Source organism: Alosa pseudoharengus, unplaced genomic scaffold, assembly GCF_046254945.1.
Source record: "Alosa pseudoharengus isolate Yale_2024_CS ecotype anadromous, Long Island Sound unplaced genomic scaffold, YU_APseudo_1.1 YU_APseudo_1.1_scf_6, whole genome shotgun sequence".
Classification (NCBI taxonomy): domain Eukaryota; kingdom Metazoa; phylum Chordata; class Actinopteri; order Clupeiformes; family Clupeidae; genus Alosa; species Alosa pseudoharengus.
The window spans coordinates 26,873,793-26,896,405 of NW_027468848.1; the positions used below are offsets into that span (position 1 = coordinate 26,873,793).

A 22,613-nucleotide genomic window follows, 5' to 3' on the forward strand; every position below is an offset into this window, starting at 1 on the left:
ATTCAATGAACCCAGATATTCTTTAGAACGTTCATTTCTCAACATTCCGGTACTCCTTTAAGGGTTAAGGGTTAAAGATCAGCTCAATTAGTGATATGTCTTCATTTATATTATTTGTCTTTTAGCTATTTAGCTGACACTTTTATCCAGACCAATTTTACATTGACTACTTTACTACCCCAGGCAATTTGGGGTTTGTCTTACTCAGGGAGTCAAAGGTGATAGCTCCAGGGATCAAACTGACAATCCTCTGGTGTTCAACTTGGCAGGCCAGATTCCTAACCACAAACGGCTACCACCACCACCACTAAATGACAAATAATGTCTTAATCTAATTACCATTCACACGTGTATGATTGTTGTGCAGTTTAAACAGTGCTGTATCACAAAGCTCACTTTCAGAACAGGAGACGCCGGCGGCGTAGCGTCCTCCTCCTCGGGGACAGCTGAGGTATTCTCCATGATGGAGGCAGTGAGACAGGCTCATCTCCGTCCCTGAACACCTCACACCACTCATCACCACCGCATCGTTACTAACCAGCCCCATCCAGTACCACGACTCCTAGCAACCAAAAAAACAAAACAAGAAAGTGCCCTGAATTAGTCTGATGTATACTACACACACCATTCACTTGAGTGTTTTCCTCTTGTTGTTATTTCTTCATTTAAGAAGACCTTTTTTGTTGCAAGGAGGCAAGATGGTTAAGAGAGAATGACTGTTTGATTTAACGTGTTTGACCAGAGGAGGGAGCTCTGCTGGTATTTAATGTGTTTGTCCAGAGGAGGGAGCTCTGCTGGTATTTAATGTGTTTGTCCAGAGGAGGGAGCTCTGCTGGTATTTTTCCAAGCAGGCACCACTCAGCTCATTCCTTTGTTCTAAGAGCTCAGGTTTGGTCACTCGGCTGGTCCAAAGCCCACATTAGAAATAGGAAATTGTCTGTATATAAAACATTGTTATCTAAATACTGAAAATAACATAACTTCCATGAGAAATACAGCCAATCAAAACACCAGCTGTTCTCCTCAGCAAATGTGTTTACTTAGATGTTTACATAAAGAGGGAGGAAATACAGTATTTCCAAGCTTTCTGCCTTGAGTGGTAATATTATCATGTTCAACCACAATTTACACTGACATCACTGACTCTTGTGCTGATTATACATCAGCTGTGGACTGACTAGCCATCATTAAATCTAACTGAAGCCAACAGCCCTCTGATAATTTCCACTCAGAAAACCCATTTATTTATCCACATCCTTAGTGTATAGAAATTTCCAACCTGTGCGACTGAAAGTCACTGCTATTACAGCTATCAAGCCATCCATTAAACTCCCTATTTGACATACCATGTAATTATGCCTTTGAACACACACAAGCACTGCTACCTATAAATACTCCCAAGGTAGAGTCACGATGTTAGCAAACTAAATGGGAGTATTTTGTCACCCGTAGCAACCACACACACACACACACACACACAACCTATGTGCATTACTGTAGACTGTAGACAAGGTTAAACACACTGACCTCTAGGAAACAGGCTGTTTTCAGCATTGCTCTGAGAAAATAAACAACTTTAAAACTGTGAATGTTTATCATTTGGGAACAGAACTTTGCAAGCAGACTGTCCAGACAGGATGACTTTGTGTATTTTTTTGCATTAAAAACATAACTCATATCAATCAAATCCACAGGGAAATATCGAGGCAGCAGTCATATTATTTTGACTTTCAACACCTGGAAAAATATCCACCGGTCCTCCCTACACCTCTGATTTGAAAAACAGACTTTCCTTGTAGCGCATCCTGCTTCAGGTACCGATTACACCCAAAATGGCTAGAAGAGTTTGAATGAGTTTGAATGTCCTTTAATGAGCAGCAGAGGAGTCTTAATATGGACGATAATCAAAGAGGGAAATGATCCGACTTCATGCTGGCACTGAAGTCAATTGCCTGAAGGCTGTAACGTGACTATTTTCCACTGCACAAAGCAGCCAGTTCAACCACCCCCCCCCCCCCCCAGACCTTAATCTGCTGGAAAACCACAGCCCATCTGGTGAATTACATCACTAGTCATTTATAGAGAGGCTCAGTGAGCAGCTTCAGATCTTTCCTCAACCAAGCAACAGCCTCCTGTTCTAGTGGTTTTCAAGTGCTAATATAATTAGCAACTCCAAGTGAATGAGTATTCTAAAGGCTCCAGACGTTTATGCCTGTTTTTTATTTTTTTATTAATCTTATATATTTTGCATGTGAACATATTTTCATTCTTGATGATTTAGCAATGATAGAAAAGCTTAAGTTTAAAGATGCCTTCAAAAGCTGTGAGAGAGTGAGGAAAGGAGATAAAACACTGCCCAGTATAAATTGAGCACTGCGTTAGTTCTGGCAGGCCACAGAGTCAAGCCAAGCTGTCAGCTGACAGCTCAGCTGGTTGATCAGCTGGCCTGTCAGCTGAGAGTACCCTTAGCTTGTCATTGGCTGAGAGGCGATTAGGCCCTACTTTTAAGCTGCTCTAACATGGCTGGGCTTGCCGTTCCCTTTGCAAGCCACTCCGCTACCCACCTCCACCCCCAACTCCACCTGATTTGTTATTGTCTTATTCAATGTTGTTGTCATTGATGCTTGCTCTGTTCTGTATGGGGGGATCTACTTTGCTGCTCTCCCTGCCTTAGGCTTTCTGTGTTGGCACACGGAAGGGTAGGGAGGTCCCAGAATAGAGCCATACCGCCAAATGTAACTTGTTACATATCAATAAACTATTTTGACTAAAGTGGTCCTGACTGAACTGCTTTTATGGCCACATCAGTAAACGATTCAACTCATCGGAGTCTTCACATCTCTGGGCCACTCACCTGGAAGGCACTGCTGGCGAAACCCAGGCCCAGCTGCCGGCACACCACCATGGCCTCCATGGTGCCCCAGCCCTCACTGCACACGGTGCCCCACACCAGAGAGCCGTTCTTCTCCACTAACACCTCCACACGGCCTTCAAACGGGCTCCGTCCACCGCTGAGGCGAAGCTGGACAGGGGAAACAGAAAGAGAGTGGTCACTCACTACAGTTACACCAGTGACTAATGGAAAACTACAGACAGGCATAACTAGAAGCCTTGGCATTTCAAACTGCACATTATGCACAATATAATCAAACTTCAAAATAGAATAGACTGAAAATAACTGCACAGTTATTTTCAGTCTATTCTTTTCTACAAGTTATTTAACTAGCAAATTACTTTAGCATTATTTCATTTTCAGTCAAATACCGGTGACTTTGAGGCAGGGTGTTTTGGATGAAAGAGTCTTCTGGAAGAGTAAGCTCTGGGATCTGTTGCATGTTGCATGCTGCATGCGGTGTCTGCTGACTTACCCTTTGTTGAAAGCCCATGGCAGGGACATTGCACCGTACACCTGCATCCTCTTCATGACTGCATCCTGACTCGTTGTCCATAGTGAATTTGCACTCAGTGATGGACTTCTCAAAGCCTGTGCAAGCAACCTCGTTCAAGTGAACGGGGCCCATCCCTGGAAAAGAGTGAGTGCACACTTCTGTTAGGCTCAAGGACACTTTAGGCAGAACTGGACAAAGTACAACCCCAAAACAGAAAATATTGGGACATTGTCTAAAATGCAAATAAAAAACACAATGTCATAATATATATAATATATAATAGTCTCGTAAATCCATATTTAGCAACAAAAAGGACACAGACAACATAACAAATGTTGTATTTCATGGAAAATATATGTACATTTTTAATTTGATGCCAGCAACATGTGCTGCTTCACCATTTCACAAAATTCTGTAAATGTTTAGGAACTGAGGAGACCATTTGCTAGAGTTTTGTAAATGAAATGTTGTCCCATTACTCCCTGATACAGGATTTCAGTTGCTCAACAGTATGGGGTATTCTAAGTCATGTTTTTCCATTCCATTTTGCACCTACCGTAATTTGACTAATCTGGAGTGCAGACAGTCCATTTTAGCACCTGGACTCTTCCTCAATGGGAAATACTATTTAAATATGTGCAGAATTCATTTTTGCATTGTTTTCCTGAAATATATATTATTTTCCTGATATATTCATTGCCTGGATGTCAGTATATGTTGCTCAAAACCTGTATACATCATTCAGAATGAATTGTGCTTTGCCAAATGTGCAAGATGCCCATGCTGTGGGCACTAATGGTCCTCCACACAGTCATAGATGTTGGGTTTCGAACTGAGCACTAAAACAAGTTGGATAGGTTGGATACTTGGATAGGCCCTCTCCTCTTTAGCCCAGATGAGTCCATGATTTCCAAAAAGCATGGCAAATTTTGATTGGTCTAACCATAGGACCTTTTTCCATGTTACCTCAGTTAATTTTAAACAAGCTCGGGCCCAGATAAGACGGTGGTATTTTCTGTTTTATGTCTCAATACAAATTTGGCTGTTTTGGTTATTACAATTTTGGCTGCATTTGAATTGAGTATCATACTGTGGACATAGACAATGGTTATCAAAGGTTTTCCTAAGCCCATACAATGACAGGTCTGGAAACAGGTCTGGTGTTGATGCAGTGCCGTCTGAGGTCCAAAAGACCATGCCATCCGATTTGTTTTTCAGCTCTTTCCCTCGTTTGCAAAGATTTCTCTGGATTCTCTGAATGTATTAATAATATTATGTCCAGTAGATGATGAACTCCCCAAATACTTCACAATTTCATGTTAAAGGTGTTCTAAGTGATGCTGGGTAACGTTGACTTTCAAACAAAACAGAGAGCTAGCTCGCCACTTCATCCCCCTCCCTCCCGTGCTGCTCCTGTGCAATTGAAACTCTCCTAAACCTGGAGCCTGGGCTGTCCACAGAGATTTTTTTTCAGTGTATTCAGGACACAGACAGCTAGCGGTTGGTTAGGTGATGTTTGCAGTAAGTGACATAAAATGTTTAAGCCTAAAAAACGTGTGGCATTGCTTAGAGCACCTTTAAGAAGCATTACAGTTACATTGTTTCATCATTTGTGCACACAGGTGTGATGAATGAATGATGTGATGAATACCCCTACATCTTTACTTCTAAGAGACCCTCTGGGATGCTTTTTTCATACCCAATTGTATTGCCAGTTACCTTAATTAGTTGTGAAACATTCCTCCTTTTGTTTTCTTTATCATTACACAACTTTTCCAGCATTTTGTTAACCCCATCCCAGATTTTTTTAAACATATTGCTGGTATCAAATTCAAAATTAACATATACGTATTTTCCATGAAACAGTCAAATTTGTCATTTTCAACATTTGATATGTTGTCTGTGTCTTTTTTGCAACTAAATATGAGTTCAAGAGATTTGCAGATTATTACATTCTGTTTTATTCACATTTTACACAACTTCCCAACTTTTTCTGTTTTGGGGTTGTAGAAGAATGATCTCCATCACATCATATGAATGAGATACTTCCACTAGCTCAATTACTTTCTCTAGTGACGAAATTGACACATGACATGGCATTGTATGACATAGGCTCACTGACACCCTCCCCATGCCATTATCTAAAGTTCCCTGAAAGTATGGAGAGGACACTGTCAATTGCCAAGACCCAATCCAGGACTGTATTCAAGAGACATTCCTCATTCAACTCAATTCAATAAAGCTCCATAATATTTCAGCAATCTTCTCCCAATATGATCTCATTCTTTTCTGTCCCATTACGTTCCCAAAACCCTTGGGGAAATTATAACTGACAAGTAACAACATAGCATGACATACACCTTATCATCATAGCATGACTGATGTAAAGGATGCTATTTCATGGTTCCAGCTGACAACTGTACCCTTCCACTTTACTACAGTGTGAAAGTAAACCACCCAAAACAATATTTGCCTTTCCCCACGGAAACATCAGTCTTTCTAAAATTGCACCTTCTGTTTGCAAGTATAGAATTCCAGAGGAATTTACAACCACTCAAAAAAAGGCTTGTCAGCATAACTGTCCACTCTGACAGCAAGCATCATCTCAAAGTCATTTCAGCGGCTGAGGCTGTAGTTTTTCACTTTCCATTACTGCTGAAAGCTGTGAGGTGGTCTAAGACCCCTACGGAGACAGTTTGACACTTTAAAAAAAATGCACTGAATGCCCCCCACACAGGACCTTCACTGGGCACACTGTACCATCTCCGCTTATCCGTGTTTTAATATTTTCGAAAATAAACTAACATGCAACACATCAACATGCTTACAATGAAAACAAACAACATGCAGATACTAGTATATCATCAATATACCAAAGTATGACTTATTCCAGGCAAAGAAAAATGTCCATGTCTGTGCTTGCCTCAATCTTGTAAATAGGGTGACCAGACGTCCTCTTTTGCCCGGACATGTCCTCTTTTTGAAACCTAAAAATGTGTCCGGGCGGAATTTCAAAGTCGTCCAGGACTTTGTTTATTCTAGCCTCAAACGTGTTTACAGCGAATTTGCATTGCTCTCTTTTTCATTCATGTTTCATTCATGGATAGCCTATATATCTGTCTTTCATTCACATACTAGTCACGCCCTCCCCCTACAGTTCGCTTTGCATTGAGTGGAAAGTGTAGGGTGTTGAGCCTGACCTTAGCTACCGTCATTGGTCGATAGTAATCTCAAACATTTAATTGGTCAGTCAGTCACCTCAACAGCGCAAACTTCCTTGTTTAGTGTAAGTTCACTGACGAATTAAAACATAAATTTCCCTGTTTTTGTCTCGGTCGATATCAACAGCTGAGTGCCTGACCTGCAAAGCAGGCACTTACATGTCGGTCGCAAATAAAGGTGCCAACGACTGACCTACAGGTAGGCTACACAATATTCAGCAAAGCATCAAACGGCAGCGAGGGGTGAGAGCTCATCAGCTAAAGTGAGTTTTTCGACCTTAACATTACGTCTCCAAAAACATTTTGATGGCACATCAACTCATAACCATAGACTGTAAAAAATATAACATGACGAACACTTCTGCCATTGTCTGAGCGGCCTTCTCTGGACGATTGCCGAAAGCAACTTTCTAGCTTTGGGTAGGAAACTGCACTTTGGTTATCCCTTTAAACTGCCTTTAAGGGATAGCCTGCACACTGACAACAGCAGATGTCAATAATCTAGGCTACTGTAGCCTATATGCAGGTGAATTAAATATGTTGGCATAACATAAGGGATAGATGTAGGCGTATTTCTTTACAAAAAAAAACATCTAATAATAATGGATTGAAAAGAGGTAAGCCTAATAATAGACCAGACATGATTGAATAGATATAAGAAAATGGACAACATATCCACATCAGTCCCCATCAACACAACTGTTTTCACAGGTCAGGATTATTAAGCTCTAAAACAGATTGTTCAAAATTAGCTAGGCTATTGTAAAAGATTCAGTTTGTATTTTCAGAAACACCTTGGATCAAATTTAGAGATATGCAACATTAAAGATGGGTTGCCATCCAAATATATCTTGCGCGTATAGAGCTCACTTTTATTGTAATTATTGTTTTTGCACATTGAAAACTTTCAAGTGTTCAAAATAGTCTTTTGAGGCAGTGTTTTTCTGTTAGCGTTGGGCCGGCCAATCAAGCTCATTATCATACATAGTTACCATGTCTGTTGACACCCCCCCCCGAAGTGTCCTCTTTTTGAAACCTAAAAATGTGTCCGGGCGGAATTTCAAAGTCGTCCAGGACTTTGTTTATTCTAGCCTCAAACGTGTTTACAGCGAATTTGCATTGCTCTCTTTTTCATTCATGTTTCATTCATGGATAGCCTATATATCTGTCTTTCATTCACATACTAGTCACGCCCTCCCCCTACAGTTCGCTTTGCATTGAGTGGAAAGTGTAGGGTGTTGAGCCTGACCTTAGCTACCGTCATTGGTCGATAGTAATCTCAAACATTTAATTGGTCAGTCAGTCACCTCAACAGCGCAAACTTCCTTGTTTAGTGTAAGTTCACTGACGAATTAAAACATAAATTTCCCTGTTTTTGTCTCGGTCGATATCAACAGCTGAGTGCCTGACCTGCAAAGCAGGCACTTACATGTCGGTCGCAAATAAAGGTGCCAACGACTGACCTACAGGTAGGCTACACAATATTCAGCAAAGCATCAAACGGCAGCGAGGGGTGAGAGCTCATCAGCTAAAGTGAGTTTTTCGACCTTAACATTACGTCTCCAAAAACATTTTGATGGCACATCAACTCATAACCATAGACTGTAAAAAATATAACATGACGAACACTTCTGCCATTGTCTGAGCGGCCTTCTCTGGACGATTGCCGAAAGCAACTTTCTAGCTTTGGGTAGGAAACTGCACTTTGGTTATCCCTTTAAACTGCCTTTAAGGGATAGCCTGCACACTGACAACAGCAGATGTCAATAATCTAGGCTACTGTAGCCTATATGCAGGTGAATTAAATATGTTGGCATAACATAAGGGATAGATGTAGGCGTATTTCTTTACAAAAAAAAACATCTAATAATAATGGATTGAAAAGAGGTAAGCCTAATAATAGACCAGACATGATTGAATAGATATAAGAAAATGGACAACATATCCACATCAGTCCCCATCAACACAACTGTTTTCACAGGTCAGGATTATTAAGCTCTAAAACAGATTGTTCAAAATTAGCTAGGCTATTGTAAAAGATTCAGTTTGTATTTTCAGAAACACCTTGGATCAAATTTAGAGATATGCAACATTAAAGATGGGTTGCCATCCAAATATATCTTGCGCGTATAGAGCTCACTTTTATTGTAATTATTGTTTTTGCACATTGAAAACTTTCAAGTGTTCAAAATAGTCTTTTGAGGCAGTGTTTTTCTGTTAGCGTTGGGCCGGCCAATCAAGCTCATTATCATACATAGTTACCATGTCTGTTGACACCCCCCCCCCCCCCCCCCCCCCCCCCCACTGAAGTGTCCTCTTTTTCACAAACCCAAATCGGGTCACCCTATGTAATATGAACAATAGGAACACTGGAGCTTGGACGCCAGCAGAGAAGACTTCTGAGTGAGCCTTGTGTTCTCCTTCCAATATGAACAAACATCTCTGAGCTTTAGCTTGAATCAAGCTCAGGCTGGTTCAGGCCTGTAGCGGGGCAGTTAGTAAATCCAGCACTGGCCTCTTGGCAGATCAACTCACCCTGTCCAAGGCGTCCACCAGAGAGGGCCTCCTTGGCACTGCCGAATCCCAGCTCTCGGCACACAACCGTGGCGGCCATGAGGTTCCAGTTGTCATCACAGATGGTGCCCCATTCGCCGCTTCTCAGGACCTCCACACGGCCCTCTCCAACTACCGCCCCACCTCTCAGACGCACCAACGATTGCTGGTAGAGAACACATATGTAACCACTCAAGAAACGGTGAATAGCAACCAAATGATCTACCAGTAGTCATAATTATTTGCAGTTTGCCATTTTCCAAAGTGTCGGTCATTTCCAAGATTAATTATTTATTGTTGTCACTGCCATGTATCTTGTAGTTGAAGTCAGTACAATTACAGTCTCTCACTCCAGAGGTTTAGTGAGATCCAGTGACCTAAATGCAATGTGGAAATGTGCTTTTCATTTGGAATGAGTTGACAGGTTGTAGTTGCATGTTTGGCTTTGAATAAAACTCTTGACCATGTTTAGTGTTTGTTAATGAACCTAAGGAAAAAGGAAAAAATGCAGGCCACATCGTAAATTTCTCCTACAGGCAATTACAGAGGTTGAGGACGTAACAACACGTAATTGGTGCTGCCAAGGGAAAACACTGACATCAGTGTTTGTAATCGCCAACTAATGAGAACACTGTACTCAATTCAATTCAGTTTTATACATATGAACATGTCTTAAGGCAGTTTACAGAGCAAGGACAGGATAAAACATCTTGAGCAGAGCCATGGCTCAGAGGTTGGGGGAAGGTGTGTATGTGGTGTGTGTGTGTGTGTGTGTGTGTATGTGGTGTGTGTGTGTGTGTGGGGGGGGGGGGGGGGTATATCTGCTTGAGGTCGCTTCACCAAAATGCCTTTCACGAGGCATTTTACTATATATTCAAACCTCAGAGAAAATTATGGCTTGAGTTCAGTAGCAATGATAAATCAGCAGAGCAGGATGCACCTGGAACCAATAAGTTTATATACAATATGAGAAGAGGCACTGAGCATGTTTATCCTCTATTATCAGCTAGCTGCCGTGAAGGGGCCACCATGCTTTCAGCACTGGAACTTGTGATTTACACAGGACAGAGTGAGATCACCACAAGGGGAAAAAGCCTGTCAGAGACCCACACACACACAAAATGTTCTAGTCAGAGAGCCATAAACATCTTCATCTGAGCTAATCTTGCACAATTTACTCTCAAATTTCCATTTCACATGATGTTAGAACAAGTAAGCCTGCTAAAGGCAAGATAAGACATCTAAAGAATGCTCACACGCTTTTCACAATCTGGGCTAGCCTCTCAGAGAACTCAGAGGAGGAGAACAAGAGAGCTGCGGAAGGACTAATGAGATAATTTATTTGTCATTTGCCCCTAGCGCGTGTGTGTGTGTGTGGGGGGGGGGGGGGGTCTGTGTTAGGGGGAGAGTAGCAGACTTGCTGGAGCAATAAAAGTGACATCGTCATGGGATCCTTACCTCCTGCCTGAAGGCTTTCCTGAAGCCCGTCATGGGAGTTGGGGCGAAGGAGCGACCAGGGACGCAGCTCACCACCACGGGGAGGCCCTGTCCGCATGTGTTGTTGCCCTTGGTGGCGAGGGCCTGACCCAGAGTGCAGCCTGAGAGGTGGGCCTCGTTCCCAGTGCAGTTGACGGCGTAATCCCAATAGGCTGGCTTCCTCCTGCGGGCAAACATCCTGGGAAGGGACGGGGAAACCCACAGTAAAGAATCTGAGGCCATGCAGTTTCACTAAATTACAATTATGTCGTTAAGTTGTTTCTGTCAGATTGGTCATGTTAGCTTCCTTTAATTGACTCCCTTTGATTTCATTTAAAGACTATACAAATGACTACAGCATTATAGTGGGGGTTGTTAGCGTAGTCAATTCTAAGCTGGTACTGTTTTTTAGACCATGACTTGTGCAGGAAGATCTTTTTTTCCTGATTACGTGTCAGAGTGCAAGTTAGGTTGAGCGTGGTTTTCAAGACCTCCAGGCAAGATTTTACAGGCGATGTGAGCAGTACAGCATGTACCGCAAACAGTCTGCTGTCTGAGGTATAGGGGGGAAACACACATTAAAAATGAAGCCCAACATTTGTTTTCAATTTGGACCAGGAGTGAAAAAAAATGTCTCGTGCTGGCAATCAACCAGCATCAATCTCAAAAACAAACTGCCGAGGGACACATGCAGGTTCGGAAACATGGCAGGAAGAAAGAGTACATTTAGGAGCGACCCCATCTTTCCCACTTGCTTGGGTTAGATTTGGGTAACAGATGCTTAACACTATTTGATCCTGAAGCATTCCTAATCTCCAAAAACATTCTTTTCATCACACGCCTCGGATAAGGAACAAAAAAAAACTCAGTGAAAGTGACTACTTTTTCCCTGCAAGGGAGCCGATAAAATTGAAATCGAATAAATCACAAATCTTCGCTACATTGCACATCAATGGTTCTTGAGCATAAAACCGGGCCGCGACTGCTGGAGGAGACTCTCATGTAATTGTCCACGTTTTATGTGCGGCATGAAACAACTGCAGAGTCTGGCAGGGAGCCCCGCCACTGTAACTGCAAGCCAGCTTACAAAACCAGACAGTGCACGTTTCATGGGCATAAACATGTGCGTGAATGGACGCACGTAGCAGAAGCCTGGCGAAGACTTTAAAGGATATCTCTCCCCCCTTAAGCCACTTGGGTTGGTTTGTAGCCATGAATGCAATATTTTACACCTTATGACCACCTCCCCAGAGGCTATACTGCAAACTTTTTCATGTACATATTTTAAGCAGCAAACTGACATTTAGGTTGCTTTACATGCATCAGCTATCTACAGGTAGCCGTGGCAATACATTCAACATACAGAGATTTTCCTCCCCCTGCATTACACAACATAACATAAGACATATATAACACAAAGTAACAACAAGCTGAATAAGCTGTTTTTGAGCTGTTTTAGCTGAAAGCAGATTTATTTCCAATGTGGAGAGAATAAACATTCTGCATTCTGCATAGTTAAGCTATGAGGGATGGGGCCTCTTAGCAGGGTTCACTGTACAGTGCTCCCAACAGCGTTGGCTCTGGGGTTCGGGGTATATTTTGGGGAGGTTATCTATTGTTCCGCTTACTGGCAGACTAGAAAAAGGGTCCTAAAGAGATTTGACGACAAATACAGATGGAGGACTGGAAGCAACACTAAGTACTGGTAGGCTGCGCTTTGGTGATAACCTAAAGACACTATTGCTACAACAAAACACACTGATGAAGCAAAAGCCTCCTATGTCCACAATATAGAATCATGCCTACATATGTGCCTAAGCCTACACTGCATTCTTAACCCTTAAAGGTGTAGGCCTACCGGGACTGTTGGAAAATGAACGTTCTAAAGAATATCTGGGTTCAAAGAATTTTAGAACCTTCAATTGTTGCGGAACAGAATCTTATGTTAGAATGTTCAAAAACCCACACCTTTAAGGGTTAAACTATGAGGTGCAGATAATTGACCAGAGTCTTTTCAGGTGATTCTTTCAGGTACAGCAACAGCATGGTAAGGCTTCCCAGCTCTGGGCCTGACCTATGACCCTTCCTGTGTCCAATTTGCTCTGTCCAAACGGTCAGCACTCACTTGTAAACTCTGGTGTTGTATCTCTTCTCCCCGGGGAAGCCGAACATGCCACAGATGACGCGGCTGTTCTTCTGCGTCCACTCCTCGTCACAGATCTGCCTCCAGCGGCCGCCGTCCTTGATCTCCACGTAGCCCTCCGTAACTGGGGTCCGCTTACGCAGCGAGGAGAGGATTGCGCGGATACGGACGTCTTCCACGTGGATGTTTAAGCTCTGCAGTCAGAACATACATTTATGTTAACATGTTTGGAGTATGCTAGTACTCTCCTAGGAATGTGAATAAATATGTGTGAATACCTCTATACATAATTACATGTGCATACTAACTGCAAATACTGCATATAACTTTACTAAAGTATTGTTTAGTTCTGCATATTAGATCATAGATAGTTAACTCCTTAAGTGCCTTTTCCTTCCCATGCGTTGAGTGCCAAAAGTAATATTACGTTTTTAGCTTTTTTTTTTTAAATTACGAAACTAAACACTAACACACCTTATATGTGATTTTGGGAACTCTGTGATGAATGTAAATGAAATATATGACGATCGAAAACTCATGAAAACTGCACAATCTGGACATTTTATTATAACTCGGTTGCCGCTTTGGGTCGAATCAGTGACGCATGCACGTCAGGTCAAAACCAGGCCATTTTCGCGCTGATCACTTCCCGGAAAGTTTAAACAAAGTAACAGGCAAAACTTCATATTTCATGAAAGACGTGTTCTCCATTTCTAGAAAAAAACAGCGTTTTTCATGAAAACTAGCCACTGTTTAGCTTGGGATTTCTCAGGAACAGCGTGTAGAAATACACGGTTTGCACCCACCGGGAGCTTAAAGTCTCACCTTTTAATCGAGCTATTGTATGTGTTCATAGCTATAACACAGAATATGCTGTGGCTGTACAAAAATCATCAACAATGGTCTAGATTGCTGGCACTCTAGGACAAAGCTCCCGAAAACAGCTTGGCATTCAATGAGTTAAGTAAGAAGTGATTAAAACCTGGGCCCAGTTTTTGGTCTACTCTTAACACAGTTGTGATGGGCATATTTATGCACTGCTGACAATTTTACTGGCTCATCCCATGGTAAGAACTATTTGGTGCATGACTCTGTGTTTTGACATATTTTGCCCATTAAAACCATATGTGTGAGTACAGCACCAGAAGTATGCATGCCACAGAAAACACATCAGACAGAGCGCTCAAGTCTTTGGCTGTTTCTGTGGCAAAAATGACAAGCTAACTTGGAAGGCCGTCCGCCTCCGCAAAGTTCAGCGCGCCTACACAGGCACAGCTTCGCAAAAAGCTCTTTGGATTCTGACGGCCCGAGAAAGAGCTCGGTGAAGAAAGACTTCCCCTCGGTTGAGTCTCTGCTCTGGGTTTACATGAACTACCCCCCCCAAAAAAAAAAAAAAAACACATTCCTGTGCTACGTGACGGAGCAAGCCATGCTGGAGCAAACGTCTCACTGAGTGCAATTCGCTGGGCTCAGCAGAAAGAAAAAAAAACCTGGTTCTATAACCATCTCCTTCTGCCTCCAGGTCTCCCTGTAACTAAAGAGAGAGTCTGCACCGCTTTATAATTAAATGTATGGTTTTCCTGATGGTGGAATCAGTCCAGAGGAATGTGCGGATGCTACCCACGATGGAGCAGTAGCCTAACCGATGAGTCCCAGTCCTGACTGCTCCTCACCACACAGACCCGGCCCAGTGGAGAAAAGGCAGTCTGGTGTTTAATAAGGGCATACAGCATTTTACAAAACCTGAAGGCTCTCATCCATTTCCAGCAGAACATGGGCTGGGGTGGTAATAGAAGGCTAAAGTCTGGCTGTAGATTCACTCAGACAGAGACAGAGTTACATACAGTACATAGAGATGGAGTAGAATTCTCCATTATGAGTTAATCATATAGAAGACTCAAAGTGACTTTAATTGAATGTAAAACTATGACCAAAAGCATGTTTGACAAACAACAATAACCAACATGGCTATGTTTGGCTTGTTTGTGATTCTTGCAAACATTCTGTCAAACGAAAGACAAGGCACTGGAGTGAACTTTCCAGACAAGTAATGTTCTGAAAGGCTAAATCTAACTTTGTGGTTGTGTACTGAATACAAAAATCAACATTTGTTTTTGTTCTGGGAGGAGTCCTCCTTGGACTACGAGACCTCTGTGCTATTTAGCTTATCCAGACAATGTGTGGGCTAAGTATACAGTATGTCTTGGACGCTGATACCAGTGAAATCATACATTTGGACAGACGGAAGCCTCTCAGGTTGTATGGCTTGATTATGGCTCACGGCTCTCGTCACATGTGTCTGACAAAACAACAGAAGCATGGTAACGGCATATGACTTCTGAAATATGATGTTTCTCCATCAAGGAAAAAGCTTGTTGGACAGTGGAGAATAAAGGGGTGGTGGTGGGGGGGGGGGGGGTCAATGTTGGGGGTTGGGTTAAGACAGCTGGAGTATCAATTTGTTAGGGGGAACACTTTCCTGAGGAAGCAGCGTCACTCTGGAAACTTGCAAAAGCTCTTACTTAACAGGGCCCTCCTACAACTTACAAAACACAAGGAGCCATAGGCACAAGTGGTGAACCAACAGATGGTCCCAGGTCAAAGCACCATGTGAAGTTTACATCTGCATGGCTTATTTTTTATTTATTTATTTATCATTACAGACAGACATAACAAACAGCTGACTACTTTTGCATTTGTCAACAGTTTGGAGTCGTTAATGGCTGTTATGCTAAAGATGGGGCAGAACTTCACATTACTATGCCAAATCCCATTACATAATCAAAACAGGGAAGTGAATGTTAAAAGAAAAGGGACTTCAGAGGCCACATGAATCACATACTGTACTATAAGTTACTGTATCTTGTCTTAAGTTCTTGCATTATCTCTTGCTGTTAATTATGTCTGTGGGTTGAGGTTTGAACAGTTAGATCCCCCCTCTGTATCCTCATCTGGCGAGAATAAAACATTCTCAAATAAGTCTAATGCATTTCCTTGCCAGTGAAAACAATGGTGCACAGATCAAGCAACACATGGTTTTGATGAACACACTGACCCTCAATCAGATCCAAAAAATCCCAAGAAGTTGCTTGTATTTCCACTTACATACCCAAAGGACTGGAACAAGACAGGTCAGTTCAATCTACACGTCACCCTTCCACCTGCATCATAAACCAATGACAACCAGCGTCAAGTGCTCCTTTATTTTAATCCATAACAAAAATGCTACACATTCAGTATGCTGTACTGGTTGTCTGTGCAACCACCGTGTGTCTTATGTGTACGTCTGCTAATCAGTGTTACAGTGGCCATTCAGGCACCACGCCCTCCTCTGGTGCCACAGCATGCGTTGAGTGCTCACACGTGTTGAACAGGACCCAGACCTATGTTGTTGTTTGGTCACCCGCAGCACAAATGGATAATGATGATCTCTTTCCCGAAATAGCCAACTTTAATGAAAATGAGACGGCTTTGAGCTCTGAGACTTGTTCTCACGCAATTAAATGCTGTAAAAAAAGCAGGGCCTGACAGACAAACAGAAAAATCTTTAAAGAAAAAGATTTTTGAAGACAGGCTCAGGAGAGAATCGTCCGAGTAGGACTGTGTATTGCTGGCACAGCCTTGAGATGAGAGATTAGTGATCCTTAGAGGCTAAGCTTCAGAGACTGGTAGAAGGACATGCCATCCCATGTTAGTCTATCTCTGTGGGGTGGCATGACGAAGTTTTGGAGACATGCAACGGATGAGAAAACCGAGGCCAATCTCAAAGGCAGAAACAACTCAAACACAAACTACTTTCCTTTAAAGTCATTATTAAAAAGCCACCTGCTGTTTTAGGCTCAATATTGTGTCTTGGAAAGATCATGCTTCTTCTCTGGCTTCATCAAGACCAGCTGACAGAACTGTGAAGTCATAGCACCAGCATGCTCACTCCTGACCAGTCACAGCTGGTATGGACACACCCATCAAACTTTCGATGCCAGACGTTTTTTCTTTTTTTTGACACCGTAGTTTATGGCACAGCGCTGACCCCTAACACATTAGGAAATTGGATGGTCTAACCTTTGACACCATGGCAAAAAGGAAATATGGCTTCTTTTATATAGTGCACAATTTATGTCTTTTAAAGGGATAACAGACAATTTTGAAAGCAATGATTTTATCTTTCATATATCTTTACTGCTCCTCCATTATCAAGGTAATCAAGATCTGATCCAAGAATTGTACCTTTGAGATCAGGCCAAACTGATGTAAGAATGCTCTGATTTTGTCTCTGTATGTATTCTCTTGTACAAGTACAAGTATAAGCACAGCACAAAGTAGCTGTGGCATTCCAAGCCGAATATTGGACACAACATTTTCACAACTCTCACTGATGGAAAAAAATGCATTCTCCAAAATAACTCTCTATTCCTAGTTTATTCCTAGACTAATGCTTCACCAAAATTATGTTTACTCTAACTAAAATGGCTTCCTCTGTCTACATTTGGAAGAATCAGACCATTGAATATCTTGTATATGACAGGTTATCAACCTGGAAACTGAAAGCCGCCAACAATTTCCTCCACAAACATGCAGAAGAGGACTGAGACTTGTTTACCCCAGTTTGTTGCCCAGCGTGTAGTCTTGTTAGGGAAAAAAACAGATTCCCTTGATCACCTTGAAATGCATGCATTTCATCAAAAGCCAGAATATGCAGTCCATGTGCTTATGGTGTGTGAGAGGTGTGATTGACATTTAACTCAATATACTACATACTACTAAATATACTACAACAAAGTTTTGATTGAGACAACTAGTCATGTTTTAAAAATATTCAGATATAGATTTATAGATAGAACAATTTGGACATTTTTGTCAAGTAATGCCAAGTATGTCTTTACACTTTCCACAGTATGTGAAGAGTGACATGAGGAACGACAACGGACTAACACGCATACACACACCGCATCTTGAACGCTCAATCCCAATCTTCTGATGAACTGAAAAAAAAAACATGGCGTCAGTCAGAGTGCCGAGGCTGGTGAAAATGCCGGCTTCTCTACTCATTCCAGAACTCATCTCTACTTGCTTATCATGTGGGTTGAAACACCCACCAAGGTTCAGTGTCCCTCCTGTGGTGAGTTACCTCATGAGCATTCCCAGATGATGTTCCGCCATTGCTAAGGACTTTTTTACTGCATATACAGAGCCCATGTGGGCTGGGGGTGAATGGAAAACCTGAGTCTGGCGTTCTCGGCGGATAGCACAGCTGGAGACATGCAACAGGAGCCGAGTTGAGACGTCTAGACGGTTTCAGGTCTGAAGTCTTGACTCATATAATCCTATAAAAGCTACTGTTTTTTTTTTTTTACCAAGATCAGGAAGAGCCCACCAAAGATTCAATCATGTTTTCAGTGCTTGGTTTTGTGGTTGTCCCCTCCCAGATCAGTACTCACAACTTCAACTGCATCCATTTGCAACCTCTCCCAATGCATTCGTTCATTTCAATTCAAGTCCAAACCTTAACATAGCTTTACTTAACTTGCTTTTTACTCATTTGTGTCTTATATTATGTAACTCTCCTTTTTCTTGTCATCTTCTCATGTTGCATGACAGCCATAATATCTCCTTTGAGAATCCCTCTACAGGGATTCTTAATTCAAGGCAAAAAATGACAAAAACAACCCCTACACACCCTGTCCCTGCTGACTGTGATAGACCCAGTTGTCATGGCTGTTTGTTTTATGGCCATTAAGAATGCGCTGATAAGAACCATGCACAACCCCAGCTCTCTGCCTCCAACTTCTTCAACACTTCCCAGGGGCACGCACAGTCACCCCTCATCAGAACCAGCTGGGTGATCAGCACAAAAATGCTTTGAGCCACCAGAATACCTCATAATATTCAAGCGAGAAACGCTGGAGCAACTCTGCATTCTGCAAGGGCCTGCACCAGTGTCCTGTATATTTCAAAGTGTATTCAATGCACCATGTGAAAGTTAAGTTCTTGTTTTATGCTGCAAAGTAGCAATGGCTTTAATTGTGAGACTGACATCTCTGTGTGAAATATAGTGGAGTACTGTGTTTGTGTTCTTTTGGAAAAGATAAAGCAACTCTGCTGGTTGTCCTAAATTGCAGCTACAGTAATGTGTGACCATGACGACAAAAAGCAGATGTTGCAAGGCCCCAGCTATGCCAAGAGAGCCCTCTGATAAAACAAATGCTTCCAGAGAGAGAGAGAGAGAGAGAGAGAGAGAGAGAGAGAGAGAGAGAGAGAGAGAGAGGGAGAGAACCAGGATATGTCTGACACAAAAAGAAGCAGTAAAAGTCTTACATCTATATTGTTGGTCAAAGTGTTGATAAACTTGAATCCTGGGATCCTCTTGTCACTGCACACAACACCCACGTCTTCAGTGTGTTTGCAATCAGACACCCCGATTCCATTAGAAGGACACTGAGCCAGGGTCTTCTCCTTCCCAGTGCAGTGGACATTGTCAAACCAGATACGCCCTAGAAAATAGACATGACATCGAGATATACAACATGAGGACTGGACTGGACATAAACAACAGCTTACAATAGATTGTCAAAGGAGCAAGGGATGAAGTTAGTCAGCACACCCCTGATTTAAAGTATCTTCTTGGGCCAATTCTATTCTCCCTTTACATGCTACCCTTAGGTTCCATCCTAAGAAATTATAATATTCCATTGCTATGTGGACAATACTCTACATGCCATTGAAACAAAAAGATTCAGACTTTTTTTAAATGTCAGAGGTCCTTGCATTTCGACCTAGTGGTGCCTAGAACCTTACATCAAGCAGCCAAAGCCCTTCACTGGCTCCCTATTCATTTTAGGATTCATTTTAAAATTGTCTTATTTGTTTTTAAATCTTTAAATGGGCTTGCACCTTCTTATTTGTCAGATCTTTTAATATGCTTCATCCAGGGCACTAAGGTCTGCTGACCAATGCCGCCTGATAGTCCCACTGTCAAGGTTAAAGAGCAGGAGAGATCAGGGCTTTGCATTAATTGGCCCTAAACTCTGGAATGAGCTGCCACTGCATATAAGACTCCTTCTTTGCTTGTATAGCACTTTGGTCAACTAGTGTTGTTTTTAGAGTGCTTTATAAATAAGCCTGACTTGACTTGACTTAGTCTTTGAAAAGTCACATACACAATAGCTAAATCTGAAACCTTAAAAGCATTCAGTTTTACATTTATCAGAGCTTTGCCATTGTTTTCATCATTCCAACAGTCACAAGTGGTGCTCATCTGTACTTTTAAAATGCTATGTTCATTTTGACTTCAAAATGGCAGCAATCTATTGTCACAGTGTATTGGAGGTGTGGAATGTATAAAAGAACAATATCTATACATCTTTATGTATATAAAATGATCATGTAGGGAATATTTCTATCACATGAAGGGCCTGTTTTTATGGTACATAATTGTTGTGCTTTTGAGACATCCATCTGAACAATGCAAGTAGCCTACTTGCCATCAGGATATAATTTGCTTGATGCTTTTTCTACATGCTCTTTGTCACTTTGTCATAATCTTTAGTACAGGTGAATGCAAATAAATCAACCTGACCTTCTCCCTTTCCATACTTGGATGATGGGGACCAGGAAACAGCCTCCACATAGCCCAGCTCCTTGCACACCACATGTGCATTATGTATGGTGAAGTCATCGTCACAGACAGTCCCCCACTCTCCTTCGTAGTACACCTCCACACGGCCCTCGTTGTGCTTGCGTTTGTCTCCCGCGAGGCGCAGCTGTATCCTGGGAGTGTCAGCAGGGAGCTCTGGGGGAGTGTAGGTCTCAACGTAGGGATCAGGGTAACCTGGTGGATAGCCTAGGTGCTCGTACTGGGCCTGGCAGAGACTCCATAAGCACATCAACTTGGCCACGAAGCAGGGTGGTGACCAGGTAGCTGGCATAGTGGCAACAACTCAGCAATTTGATGGCTCCTTTTAACTGAAATGAGGAAGGAAATGTTGGTGAAGTGAACCATTTCTTTTGTGTCAAAAGCTATTTTGTGCTCAAGACATTTCCTCACAAGTATGGTCCTAATGAAAGCGACTCTGTTTCCAAATTAAATCTGGGCTGTGTCTAAATGACAAGGTAACATGGGTTGTCAGGTTTGGCTTGAAAAGATGCATTATGAAAGCTCTACAACAGCAGCAACAAGGTGCAGGCACACTTCAAACACAAAATAAAACACTATTTCTCAGTCTATGATGGGTATAGGACATGCGAGGGCATCAAAGTTTCCAGTGCTTTCCTCTCAAAGACAAAGAGTCATTAACTTTTTTCAATTTGAAAGAACCCCCTGGAGAACTTTGGATTAAAAATAAAATCAGAGATGCAAAAATGGTCTTTAAAGTGTTCTTTTATCTAATATGGTCTGGGCATGGAAATATGCTGACAATAAAATATATTGCCTAGCCGCTCATGGAAATTTTCCATTCTACAACACCATGCTTTTATTTTGTACTTAGATGTGGCAGTTGTTACACAAGTGACAAAATGACTGTGTTACAAAATGAATCTAGGCAATGATATGGTACTGTAAGGGTTCTGTTTCCCCACAGTATCTTATCAGGATCTCCTTGGACCTCTTTTCTCCTTATTCACTATACTGATGCATATGAACACTACTGAATAGGCACTTAATACACATTAAGTATTCAGTATAAGTAGTGTTCATATAAACGGTGCCTGCCTACCAACACAGTTCGATTGGTGTAATTACACCACATCTGTGTGATAAATTTAATTGAATGCACAGACTGTTATTTTTATCATGTACATTTGCCTGTCACCCTAATATAGCTTGAGAAAAGCCAATCAGGTTCAGAAAGACACACATTACCAAACCTACCGGAATTAATACATTTCTAAAGGCTTTGTTAGTGGACAGGGCTGAATGGATATCAAAAGTCCAAGGTAAGGTTATGGCCTTTAGAGCCTTTCTGTCTCTCTATTGGTCGCCTGCCTTGATCACTCTAAAAGAAAAGACCTCTGTCTCAGAGAATCAGCTTGTTTGTTCCTGTCAAAGCCAAGACACATAGTTTCCACTGACCACCATGGTAGGGGAATCTGGCAGGGCATCAGAGGTCATGTCGTCAGACATGTAAGTAATTGCAAAGGAGCAATGGTGACCCACAGTAACCTGGACAATTTTGAGGACACCCAGAATGAAAGTACCTCTCACAAAGAAACGTGTGTATTTTCAGCATTAAGAATGAATTAAATATTGGAATGTTCTGACGCCCATCTAAATATTTTACATGTCAACAGGAGAAAAAGAATACTTTCCTTTCTTGACAAAGTTATTGCTGACATAACATAAATGAGGATTAATTTCTGTATCAGGCTATCTACTGATTAGACTTTTAAGGGAAGAGGCCTATAGGCTATATGTATTAATTCATCAAGTCTTTTTGCAATCTATCTGGGCCCCTCCCCTTCTCATAACACCCTTTGCAACATCACAGAAATGAACCACAGTGATTTGTAAGTGGTTAGTTAAATTATTACTTGGGCAATGTGGCTATTTAAGTTGACAACTGCATCAAACGCCTGCTAGATAGACAATTCCCCTGCATCACCGTTGTCTTGCAAAGTTATGAGACTGCACGCAAAACTAAATAATGGTATCGAAGTGAAAAGCTTAGTTATCCTTTCATTTAGATAATTTCAATACTGTAGCCTACTTGGTATTGACGTGCACATAAAAGGTTGGTACTTACAGTGTTTTTCGAGACAGTTATGGTTGCAGGAAAAGGGCTGTGGATGGATGAAGGTCGGCTATTGTAATCCTTTTCCAACTTTCTTTATAAC

The 22,613-nt window shown here is 41.9% G+C and overlaps 1 protein-coding gene across 1 annotated transcript in view; it reads right to left on the reverse strand.

Moving 5' to 3' along the window:
• loxl2b (lysyl oxidase-like 2b) overlaps positions 1 to 22,613 on the reverse strand; it is a 28,232-nt gene extending 5,619 nt beyond the window's left edge. Inside the window, exons 1-9 of the mRNA XM_076269774.1 lie at positions 22,523 to 22,613; positions 20,359 to 20,744; positions 19,098 to 19,273; positions 12,765 to 12,976; positions 10,622 to 10,838; positions 9,146 to 9,329; positions 3,369 to 3,523; positions 2,855 to 3,022; positions 397 to 562 (exon numbers count right to left, since the gene is read on the reverse strand). Of these exons, the coding sequence (XP_076125889.1) occupies positions 397 to 562; positions 2,855 to 3,022; positions 3,369 to 3,523; positions 9,146 to 9,329; positions 10,622 to 10,838; positions 12,765 to 12,976; positions 19,098 to 19,273; positions 20,359 to 20,707 (1,627 nt within the window). The 5' untranslated portion in view covers positions 20,708 to 20,744; positions 22,523 to 22,613. The remainder of the gene's footprint in view (positions 1 to 396; positions 563 to 2,854; positions 3,023 to 3,368; positions 3,524 to 9,145; positions 9,330 to 10,621; positions 10,839 to 12,764; positions 12,977 to 19,097; positions 19,274 to 20,358; positions 20,745 to 22,522) is intronic.